The following is a 12,770-nucleotide window of genomic DNA, read 5'->3' as shown; positions in this document are numbered from 1 at the left end:
TTTACACATAGATAATCAAAAACACCCTGCTCAAATAGACAGACCAAAAGTTAGAGGGGAAACAAAGGTGCAGTCAGGGGTGCTGTAACAATTTTTATAGTGTCAGTGCTTAGAGCCATTGAACCAAACTGTAAACCCTGTATATAATGGAAACTACTTCAAGCCAGAGGATGCGCTAGCAGCTGCCCCCGCTTCTCCAGTTTGAGCACCTATGGGTGCAGTGACTTGCCCAAAATCAAACAGCACGTCAGTGGCTGTGCTAGAAACAGAACCCAGCTCTCCTGATTTCTAGTCCAATGCCCTATCCTAGTAAAGCATTCTGCCTCTCAGTGTGGCATTTTCTGCTGTGTCCACATGACTTTTCAAATATCCATCCATCCAGTCTTCTTAATAGTTGTTAGCAACATGCCTGCCAGTTATTACCTCATTAGTGAAACTCTCCAATCCAAATTATTCATTTTTTGATATCTGAATTACATCTTGAATCTGGGTTATCTTGGACTCAAAAGTTGAGTTTGCCCAAGAGGATTTACTGTTTGGCACGCTGAAACATTTTGAGTGACAACGCTGAAAACAGTGGTAAGCAAGAGAGGGGAGGATTCTAAAATGCTAATTAAAAACAATGTTGTGACACCAGTCCCAGTTGTTGATTATTAGATCAAATTTCAGTATTAAGAAAAAAAAGTTAAAGGAACTTTGTTAGAGTTACATGACCCAAAATTTGATCTATATTTCTTTCTCTTAAAAGGAATTTTTAAAAATATTTTTCATCTCTTTTCTCCAAGTTTCTGTTTTAGCTCTCTTTTTTCCTAAATCACCAAGAAAGATCAATGCCTGAGAACATACAATAACAAACTAGCCTACGCACTGTGGAGGGAATAAAGTTTTAGTAAGGAAGCAGGTTTCTCAAGAGTTTATTACAGATAACAAAGAGGAAAAACATTTTCAAGATTAAGAAAACTACCTTGGCGCACATGCCTTTTAACTTAATTTAGAACTGCTGGTTGCAGTTGTTTACAGTGAGTTTTTAAATGTGTGAATGCTGGAGTTGTTGAGGCTCCCCTTGAAAATGACAGTTTAGAGATGAACAGGATACCTAAACATGAAAATATGCAAATTTAATCATCTGTCATACTATCAAGGTGCTGTGAATTTATAAGGGTTATTCCATCAATAAGCGAACAGAAACTTCAATATGGAAAATATTGAGAGAATGCTTCCTAAAAAACATATGTGAAACATGTCACATCACAGACACTATTAAGATCAAACTCTTGCCAAAATGTTTGTGGTGCTGAGTAATGCCCGCAGCAGCTGTGGATGGATAGGAAACTAGTGAATAGGCTGCTTCAAACAGTTTTCTTTCCTCCTTGGGAAGGATACATTGTAAAGGAGCTCAGTTTTTCTCAGAATGATAGAGATCAGATTTTGAAATGCATCCAGAATGTAGCTAGAACTAAACCAGATCTGAATTTGTCACAGTTCCCCTCAACCATATCCTGAGGAAAGTTTGATTTTGATAGGGTCTCCTGGTTGGTATTCTTGGACTGGGAGGGTTTGGGGCTGTAATGAAATGCTAAAATGTATTATACTGTTCAGCCACTGGGTGGTGCTGTGTGTAACATACCTTATTTAAGCTAACCTCAGCCATTCTTCATCATGTTCCTATTACGTCTCTGGCGTTTAGCACAGGCGCCAGTGAGTGCTCGCCCCCGACTCCGCCCCCTCCCTGCCCTTATTGGACCCCTCCCCAAATCCTCGTCCTGGCCCTGCCTCTTCCACGAGCTCGTCACATTCCTCCTCCTCCCCCTCCCTCCCACCGCTTGCTGCATGAAACAGCTGTTTCGTGGCGCAAGCGCTGGAAGCAGAAAAGAACTGGATTAGGTGCTGTTGAGATACCACCATATATTGATAAGGTCAATTCAGTTTAACACAATAGCTCAATATGTTTCTGGGAGAAATCTGGTAGTAGCAGACACTCTGTCATGCAGCCCAGTATTGTACTCAATTACTCATGAGCTCAAAAATGATGTAAAGGATGTGGATGCTGTGGACTCATACAGACCAGTGTCAGAAAAGTACACCTGCTACAATAAGTGACCTTGACTGACACACAACTTCAAGAAGTTCTAAATTACATCAGAGCTGGCTGGTCCAAGTGTTTAAGGGACACTAAGGAGATGAAGTGAGTGAGATAATATCTTTTCATTGGACCAATTTCTGTTGGTGAGAGAGACAAGCTTTTGAGCTTACACAGAGCTCTTCTTCAGGTCAGGGACATTAAGGAAGTGTCAAGAGACTACTTTGTAGTACGTGGACAATTAAATGGTCTCGTGATTAAAAGTGACTGAATTGTAATTCCAAATGAAATGAGAAGAGAAATCCTAACCCTCATCCATGAAGGACATCAAGGATTAACTAAATTCCATGCTGGACCAATCAGTTAGTGTGATGGCTGGGCATCAGCAAGGACATAAAGAATAAGGTATTTGCATGTGAACACTGCAGAACTAACAGACCAACACAACACAAAGAACCTTTAAATACAACACCTCTACCAGACAGACCTTGGTAGAGATTAGCTGCAGATTTATGTGAATTCAGAAGACATCCTTACTTGGTCATAGTGGATTATCTTTCCAGGTATATAGAAGTAATGTACTTGAAAGACATGGCATGTTGAAGTGTTATTGAAAAACTGAAGTGCACTTTTGCTCATTTTGTTATTACTGAACAGTTAGTGATGGAAAACAGTCCACAATTCACTGCAGCAGGATTTAAGTCGTTCCAAATGAAATATGATTTTGATTATATTACTAGCAACCCACATTACCCACAAGTGAATGGAGAGGCTTAGAGAGTGTACAGACATCCAAGAAAATCCTATGGCAGAAAGATCCATTCCTTGCTCTTTTGAGCTACAGATCAACACCAGTAGCAGCTACTGGGTATGGTCCAGCACAACTCCTGATAGGAAGATAACTCAGAATTACTGTTCTGATTTTGGAAAAGAGCCTATCTCCAAAGTGGCCAGACATGAAGAGAGTAGCCAGATAGGATAAAAAGGTCAAAGAACTTATGAATACTTTTACAACAGGCCTCACTCAGTTTGAGAACTGCTGGGTCCAGAATCTGGTGACTGTTTGTGTCAAATTGGATGGAGAAAAAGGATAGACAACGCCAACTGTAGTAAAGAGAAAGAATTCATCACCAATATCATATGCTATTGAGACCAACAGACTTGGAGAGTTCAATAGAAACCTTCAGCATCTATGTGTGTCCCTCAAAAAGAACTATCAACAGAGCAAACTCTATAGATGGTGGATGTGGAACAAGAAGAAGACAACTCAAAGATTCCATACCAACAGCAGCCAGTCCATGCAACTAATGGACAGCCGGATGATCAAGCTGTGATGTGTTTGGGTCGTGTAACTAAATAACCAGTATGATTTAGAGACTAGCAGGCTGATCCATACTGAACTTCAAAGACAGCATGATAATGTAAATTTGATAAATGGTAGGAATGTAGAACTTAAAGGGACAGACATAGTGGAATACTAAACTGTACTATACTGTTCAGCCTCTAGGTGGAGCTGTGTATAACATACCTTCTTCTTCAAGTATAGAACCCTATGGGTGCCCCCAACATATGATATCCATACACTCATGTGCTCTCAAACAGAGACTGCAAAGTAGTATTCGCAGGCCTGCTCCTGCACAAAGCAGTGCCTTGAACAAGGGAATATAGGAAGGCACGAGCCCACCACCACTCTGTTCTCAACTGCCTGTAGCATGAGATGGAGAGTTCTACTGTCTGCTGTATTCAGCTTGTCACCTTAACTTGTGAATTGTTGTTTTACTTATTTGTTTTAGTAGTTTTGTTCTTTTAATTAATTTCATTATACCTTTATTTCACTTTATTTTGTGTTGGTCAAGGGGAGGCTCCTTCCTCCCCTCCTCTTCTCCGATTTTTTGTGTTGGAGCATAATTGTTGTGCCCAAGATCTCAGGGTTTAAGACCCATAAGACTTGCCACAGGTCTTTTCCCTGTAAGTGTTTGGGGGGCTCCCACAACCCCTGCCAAATGCAAGGTCTATCTGGGTTTGAAGGGCAGATCCAAGAAGGACAGAGGATAGACTAAGCTTATACTAATGGAGCGTGCCTTAGCTCCTGGAGGCCCTCTTCCCCTCGTACATTGACATCTATGTCAAAGACAGCCCAGGTCACTGTAGCTGCTTCATCTGCAGCTCTGGACAATAAGACATCAGAAAAAAGGAAATATACCTCTCCCAACTGGGAAATAAAGAACAGGGGCAGATCATCGCAAAGGACCCACTCTTGGAAGAGCTCTTGTCCCTCTAAGAGTACAGTAGAGACTTTGACTGAGTTCGGTACTGAGGTGTTGGTACCGAGGAAGACGCTTCACTTGGATGTGCCTACCACAAGAGCAACTAGTGCAGCGGCACCATCTACTCCCTTGCAGCATAGTGAGACACGCAGGGCTACCATTCATGCCAGTATTGATATTTTACAGTACCTCTGAAAGGGACAGGACATTATAATAATCTTGTACTGCAGCAGCCTCTATCTCACCACCTGATACTGACTCTAACTTTGGGTGAAGACATCAGAGCTCTCAACATCTTTCCAGGTTTCTTTTTTCAGAGGATCTCATTGCTGATGAACCTGAATCACCAATTATGGGGGGATCTGCCAGCACCATCTCCATGGTACCGCTACAAAAGCAGCATGTTGGGACTGGTTTAAACGTCCAGCCTTCAGTACCAATAAGAACATTGGAGCTCCGCCTCCCCCGTCCCCCTTTAGTTCAGGGAAAGACTGCTCAGACTCAGATTTCTGTACATGGATTCCAAGACCATAGTACCCTACCCCCTTGAGCCCTTTGCATGAAGATAAGCCTGGGGAACCTACCAGATATCATAGGCCCAGAGATTATGATTATCATTGGGGTCCTTTCCGTTATCCCCTTCAGTTACTGGACCCGTGGGGCCACTATGACAACCAGCGTCATCAGATATCTAAGAGAAAGCACCAGTACCCACGAGTACTGTACCAGCCACCGGCTTCTACAAATCATCCTATAGTATAGCACACGTCAGCACTGTGCAGCTTAGTACCCAACACTTCTCCAGTACTGGAAGATATAAAAGAGGAACCGGAGTCTCTGACAGAGGAGATCTCACCTTCTGGAAGGTCCTCTTCATTTCCAGATGAGGTGGTAATACCACCACTGCCCTCCTATGCAAAAGATTTCAAGACCTTCCAAGAGAGCATTCTGGTTCCAGTCCTCAGGACTTCCAAGAGAAGGTCATAACATGGTGGAACACCTCCTATTTGAATGACCTAAGGTTTTTAGCAAGCATAGACTCCTCTGTCCACACAGTCAAGGATTCTAGGGCAATGCTGCGATTACTGGGAATTTAGGTGCCTGCAATGAGAAGACAGTTTAGTAGATCCAAAACCGCTCAAATATCGAGACCATTCTGCTACCATCAGTACACTTTTCCTAAGACTCAGAACCCCTTCAGGAGACGGGCCAGACCTCAGAAATGGAGCCTTCCCACCTCTACTTCTACCCAATTATCCCCTCCCTTGGTCAAGAGCATCAAGTATTACACTCCACTAGATCACAGTTTGCAACTACTCCCCTCCCTCTGGAAACCAACTATATTACTACCTAACTGCCTGGGAATACTTCCACACTATTCCCCCTTTCCACCCTCACCCTACTCTGTCCCTCTTCAGGGACTCCTCTCAATGGGAACTCTTAAAACAAGACATCCACTCTCTTCTTGTGGGAGCTATAGAACTGGTCCCCACAGAGTTTGTCAGAAGAGGATTCTATTCCAATTACTTCCTGGTTCCCCAGAAAGGAGAAGGGTGGAGACCAATCCTTGATCTCAGGAACCTGAACAACTGTGTCCTAGCACAACACTTCAGAATGGTGACACTAGCCATCATAATTCCATTCTTAGATTCAGGAGACTGGTTCACTGCCCTCGATCTGCAGGACGCCTCTTCCATGTAGTCATCCACCTGTCACACAAGCATTTCCTAAGATTTGTGGTGGGGCAGATCACTATCTATATCAAGTTCTTCCTTTTGGACTCTCCATGTCCCCAAGGGTGTTCACAAAGATTCTCTCAGCAGCCCGTCTACGTCAGTAGGGAATATAGATTTTCCCATATCTGGTGACCGGCTTCTCAGGAGCCCATGTCATGGATCCACAAGATTAGTGCTACACCCCCAGCTTTGGAGCAGTCTGTTGGAGGAACCCCTTCAGTGCGCCAGACCTCAAGTGATCTCATTCTTTCTCCAGGGTAAGCCACATGGCCTCACTGCTTCCTGAGTCTGAACTTCTGGGGCTTCAGCACTCCTGCTTAATATTGTGAACTCTGTTCAGTGAGTCCAACAGAGATAGATTCCTGGTAGAGATGTGTACACTCTTCAGGGATTAATGCAGCTCACCAAGCATTTGCAGTGACACAAACAGCATTGTCAAAATGGTATGGTTTAATAGTCAGCTGGAACATATCATAGGAAGTCTTTAGGTTAGCAAATTAATACTAAAGCATAGACCATTTTGGTTAGCCCAGAGCCCAGCCAAACTGTAGTGAACCCCATTGTTCAAGCTCTGTCTGTCTCTCAGTCTGACCTTCTTGGTCAGATCCCAGGTGAGAGTCCCCGACTCCTTCCAGCAGCCAACTCTAATCTCCCATCCAAGACCTTCCCAGTCCTTTGTTTCCAAGCTGGGAAATACAGCTCAGTTTTCCTGCCGTGGGGTAGGGAAACCTCTCTCCCTGTGATTTGTTGGTTGCTAGGTGTCAGTGTCCTCGTGTTTGGGTGTTCTGTTTTCTTCTCGGATTCTCCATTGATATGGGGTCAACCCCGGCTAGTACTTTTTAATGGCCCATCCCAGCTCAGACAGCTAACTGACATTCATACCTATCTCTCTTAGCCTGCCCTGAGAACAAACAGTCATTTTCTACCCACTGGGTAACAATGCAACATATAGGGGAAATTGAGGCACTCACAAGTGTCATAAAAATATTACATAAAATTTCCACTTTGTCACAGCCTGTCACCCCAAGAGGCCCAGGAGGCAACATCATCAGCATTAATGTTATTCCAGTTTCTGGGCCTCCTTATCAACCTCAAAGAAACCCCATACCATCTCCAGTTCAGAGAATAGGCTTTATAGGAACTGCTCTAGACTCCACAACAGCAAGAACCTGCCTACCCTAGGAGAGATTCTTCACCCTACCCACCCTAATCTCAACATTACAGTGCAGACTGCAAACAACAGTGAGGACTTGCCTATTATTTTGGGCCACATTTCGGCCTCTATGTGTGTGACTCTCCATGTGAAGATGCCCCTCAGATGCCTCCAGACATGAGTAAAAACAGCATATACTCCAAACAAACAGCCTATCCAAACATCACTGTGCAGTATGATATACTTGCCAACACTTTTTTTGTGCCATACAAGGTCTCTTAGTCAAAATAATGCTAGACAACAAGACAGCAATGTATTATATCAACTGACAAGGCAGAGCAAGTCCCCAGGCCTTATGTGCAGAGCTGCTAAAGCTGTGGAACTGGTGCATCGCTCATCAGATAGAAATGTCAGCAATCTATCTACCAGGCTTCCAGAGTACAACTGCAGACTCCCTGAGCAGACACTTTTGGCAGGATCACAAATGGAATCTCAAGGACTCTGTCTTCTACAGCATCTGCCAGACCTAGAGTATACTGGGGTAGACCTCTTTGACACACTGAACAATGCAAAATGTCACCTGTTCTGCTCTAAGGGAGGTCACAGTCATGGTTCTCTAGGGGGATGCCCTGGTAACACCATGGCCCACTACCCTTCTTTATGCCTACCCACCTATACCATTAATCCTCAAGAGCCTTCTCAAGCTGCATCGAGAAGGAGCGAGAGTTATTATCATAGCACCTGCTTGGCTGAGGCAAGTGTGGTACTCAAACTTCATCCACTACTCAGAGGTAACACCCCTCAGAATTCCTATCACAAAGGATTTGTTGATACAGAGTTCAGGGTCCCTTGTTCATCCCAACTCCTCCTCCCTGAATCTGAGAGCATGGCTCGTCAGTAGCTCTCAAGCATGGAATTGACCTTTTCCCCCATCCAGTAGAAAGCCCAGTACTCCCAAGACTTACCTACAAAAGTGGAAGCGCTGGTGGTCCTTCCCACCTTGAAACCTATAGGGAACCATCCTCCATCTCTCCTTCAGAATTTCTTTTCTAATTGCCAACACCTCAGCGAAGTGAATGAGGGAGCTGGGGTGCTTATGGTGGACCTACCATACACCACCTTATACAAAAACAAGGTTATATTACCTCTCCATCCTCATTTTCTCCCAAAGGTCTCCTCAGAACATAACATTAACCAGGAAATTCACCTACCAGTTTTCTACCCAAAACCTCATGCCTCCAGAGAAGAATCAAGCCTTCATTCTTTGGATGTCAGGAAGGCCCCTTCCTTGTTTCTGGACAGGACTAAACTATTCCATGCCTCTCTTAGACTGTTTTTGTTGATTGTGGATAGGATGAACAGCCAACCCATTTCCACACAAAGACTATATAAGGGGGTTTCAGGTTGCATCAAGACCTGTTATGAGAATGGAGGGGTACAGCCCTCTCATGGAGTGACAGTAAATTCTACAAGAGATCAGTCTCCATCTATAGCTCTACTGAAAGACATTCCCATAGCAGAGATATGTTAGTCTTCGTTCTATCCATACCTTGGCCAAACACCATGCCATCTTACCTGCTTCCAGAGATGATACTGCCTTTGGTGATGCAGTCCTTCAAACTGACCTGGACTTACTTCCTCAGCACCCTCTTCCTCATTGAGTTACTGCTTGGGAGTCTCCTATGGTGGAGCCTCCATAGGGACATATACTCAGAGAAGAAGGAGAAGTTACTTATGTTACAAAAACTTTAGTTCTTCAAGATGTTTTATCCCTATGGGTGCTTCACCTCCTGCCCTCCTTCCCTTCTGAACGGTTAGGCTTCGCAGTTGAGAAGGAACTGACTGGCAGCATGCCCGGGCCTCCTTATGTGCCCTGGTTACAGTCTCTGGTCAAGAGTCCATGGGCATGTGCACCTTCTATGGTGGAGCACCCATAGGGACAAAACATCTTGAAGAACTCAAGTTACTGTAAGGTAAGTAACCTCTCCTTATTTAAGCTAACCTCAGCCATCCCTGGGAGAGCATTAAAGGATCTTATGTAAGAGAGATCTCTGGTGTCTCTCTCTCTCTCTCAGAAAGAAGCTCTGTAGTTGGCATATCTGATACAGAAGCCTGATCTGCTAGTAGCAGCACTGCAACCTACTGTATACAAGAAGTACATGACATTAGCTTCTCAGTCATAGTAGGTTTTGGCCTTTGCAGGTCTCTCTTTTCCTCTTTGTATGTTACTTCTTCCACTGCTGCCAGTTATAATAATGCTGGGATGATAGGCACCAGGGTACATGTTCGTCTGAACATCAAGCATTGTACTGGGCTGCTGTTAAAGTGGGAGTGTTTCTCCATTCAAGAATGCCTTGCCCTATATTTTTTTGCTTTTTGCAGCTTTCTTTAATGCCGGATTAGTATTTTAAACTGCCATTTCAGGTTTGCTGTTCAGTTGGCTGTGGTATGGTGATGAAGTGAAATGATATAACTGAATTCCCATTCCTGGGTAAATTGCACAAATGCTCTGCAAGTAAACTGGACTAGTTGTCTGAAACTACACAATTTGGGATACTGTGCCTGCTGAAATGTGAAACGCTTCATGGCTTTGTCTATGATGATGGTCGCTGCAGTACTGTCTGACAATTTGACTAGTTCCCAGAGGTCTGAGAAGTAGTCTACAGTAACTAGGTAGTTTGTGTGGTTTGCAGTGAAAAAGTCCATTGCCATTTTGTTCCAGGGTCTATTGGGAATGTGCTGTGTATTTTCATTGTATTTTCATGCTTTCCCTGTGCTACTTGGTGAATTATCTTTGTGTTTGCTCGACTTATCCTCTGAAATTTATCGGAAGTTTGTTCACTAGCTTTGCACGCCTGTGGATTGGGCTCTCTGAGCATTCTCATTCCAGTTCCTGCATCTATTGTCCCAATTACTAACCTAGCATAAATTAGATCTTTCAAGATTTAGTAATTTCATGAGTCAGCCATTTTGTACAGTCTGGTAATATACTGATCTATTGTTTCTCCAGTTTCTTGATTACCCTTGTTGAGAAGATGCCTTTCGTATGTGACATTTTTTGTGGGTTGAAAATGTTTTTGAAGCACTTCTAGGTTGTTTTCAGGGTCCTCCTGCTGTGCTGTTGACATGTCCAGAGGCTGTTGGAGCATGAGGCAGTCTTTCCTAATTACAGCTAATAGTGTGGTTGCTCTTGCTTTGTTTTCCCTTTTATCCAGCTCTATTGACATTTTTTTCATAGCTTTCCCCCTGTGATCTAAAAAATATACAGTTGCTAAACATGTTGTATTTCATGTCCATATGCTCAGGGACAGGAATCTGATATGTTGCTATGATTACTGTTTTCTCTTGGTTTGGTTTGTAATAGTCTTAGATTCTGATTTCACCTACCTGTAGGAGATGACTCACTTCTGACACAATGTTCTATGTGCGAGCATAAAGAGAGAGAGAACCGAGACAGTGCAACATGCAGGCTATACTCCTTTCTCCACATCTACAGTGTTCTCTCATCAATCGCTTCCTGAAAGTAGAATTCTCTCAGGTCCTAGACACAATCATACAATAGCACCCCCAATAGGAAGCTGTTTATCATACCATTAGGGATGTGTCTAGAAGGCACAATTAAGCTCATATTACTTTGGGACACTTGGAGTTGGCTCTAACTTGTGTTATTCTGGCTAGCTGAGAGTGGTTCTAGCTTTATGCCTGTAGTCGAGGATGATATTGGGAAGATCAGAAATGGCTTCTGCAGTTCACAGATGATTCAGCCTTGCTTCAGAGTAGCTCAGGCTTCTTCATGTGTTAGAGCTTTAGATGCACGAAAAGCTCAGTAAATTTATCTACTGGGTAGAAATTCTTCAGGTGACACTCAGTGAATACCTTTAAATACTCCTTTAATTTTACTTATATTTCCTCCTCAATTTAAGATAGAATCATGTGTGAAGACTGATCAAATTAGTAATCTGTTAAAGCACCATGGTAACTCAGAATTTTATCACAGGATTGTTGTTTGGTATTATGTAGGGTTTTTAAAGAAATTTCCCTTTTTTAAATCTTAAGGCACTAAGTCTTTTGTTTATTTCATCCCAAAGGAATCTTTACAACAGGTAAAGATAGTTTCAGTGAACAACCCACTAGTATTTCTGAATGCCAAGAAGTTCCATCATGACCTAATAAGGATAATCCAGAAGGATAGTGCAAGCACCCAGCCACATGATGATCTAAACAAGGTAGGTTATACTGCATGCATTAGTAATGATGAGACTTACTTGCATTTCTCTTGTGCATTCCATCAGAAGATTTCACAGCATTTAATTAGATAATGCAATAGAAAAATCAGACTATACTATAAATTAGTTGTTTACCGTGGAATAAAGTTCGAGTCTAAACTTCAGGAGATTAAATATATTTAGTTTTTCCTATTATTTTGAAAGAATATCTCTAATATATTTGTTTATGTGATTCAGTGAAAGATGCTAATGCGCCGATCCAAAGTCCACAGGATGCCTTCCATTAATTTTAGTGAACTTTGGATCAGGATTTAAAGGCCTGATTTTCAAAAGACATCTTCAGCTGTAGTCAGTGGCTGCTGCAGGTGCTCAACATCTCTGGAAATTGAACTCTCAGTTTCCTATTCTCCTCCCGTGCTACTGTAAATCAGGAGCAACTCATTTGGAATCAGTAGGGAGTTAGGTTGGTAAAACTGTTGAGAATCAGGCCCTAAAGTAATAACTCTGTTTAATTTTCTGCACTGCTAATATTTTTGGGGGAAATAAATAGAGTATTTAAAAAAATAAATGCGTATAACTATGGTTCTAGGGAGTGTCACGAAAGGCATCCTGCTATTCCAATTTACCCACTCATATCTATTTCAGTTTTAGGGGAGCGAGAGAGTTTTACTGTTGCTGATGCTTTTTCTTTCATTACTGGGAAGGTACTACAAAACTATAGTGAGAGGAGCCATATAAGTACCTAGATAGAAAGAAATGCATTTGATTTGTGTCTGAAATTAGTTTAGAGGTTCTTTGGTGCAGGGATTTAGTCTTTTATCTGTACTAGAAAGAGCTTAACACTGGAACTAGCTGACATTTTTTGCAGTTTTTTGTAGAAAATTGGCCTTTTTTTCAAAAGAGAAAACTTTTTGCAAAAAATTAGCAACATTGATTTTTTCCATGTTTGTGAAAGTTTCTGATATTTTTCCTGAAATATTTATCATAAATGTTATATATATATCAAAAGTATTATCAACCATTTTTGTTGATCTAAAACTCTTTTTAGTAAATAAAGCGCATTTTTGGTAAATGAAGAATTCAGAAAATGGTTTCAGTAAGAATTGAATTGAAAATATTGCAGATAATTTTACAGAAAATAGTCCATTTTGAACCCTGTGAAATGGAAACAACTTTGAAATACTGAAATTTTTCAAAAAATTATTTTCCTGTCTTTTCACCAGCCCTGTTTAGCATCCTTTGAAGAGTCATTAAAAAAAATACATCTGCTGAACCCAGATTCAGGTTGGTGGTTGGCTCAGAAGGTGA

At 42.1% G+C, this 12,770-nt stretch overlaps 1 protein-coding gene across 1 annotated transcript in view; it reads left to right on the top strand.

Annotated features, from left to right (window-relative positions):
• SLC26A7 (solute carrier family 26 member 7) overlaps positions 1–12,770 on the top strand; it is a 135,017-nt gene that overhangs the window by 108,578 nt on the left and 13,669 nt on the right. Inside the window, exon 13 of the mRNA XM_065399357.1 lies at positions 11,325–11,462. Coding sequence (XP_065255429.1) covers positions 11,325–11,462 — 138 coding nt within the window. The remainder of the gene's footprint in view (positions 1–11,324; positions 11,463–12,770) is intronic.

Source organism: Emys orbicularis, chromosome 2, assembly GCF_028017835.1.
Source record: "Emys orbicularis isolate rEmyOrb1 chromosome 2, rEmyOrb1.hap1, whole genome shotgun sequence".
NCBI lineage: Eukaryota > Metazoa > Chordata > Testudines > Emydidae > Emys > Emys orbicularis.
The sequence above is the reverse complement of the archived record's forward strand: the minus strand, read 5'-3'. Positions and strand labels throughout refer to the sequence as shown.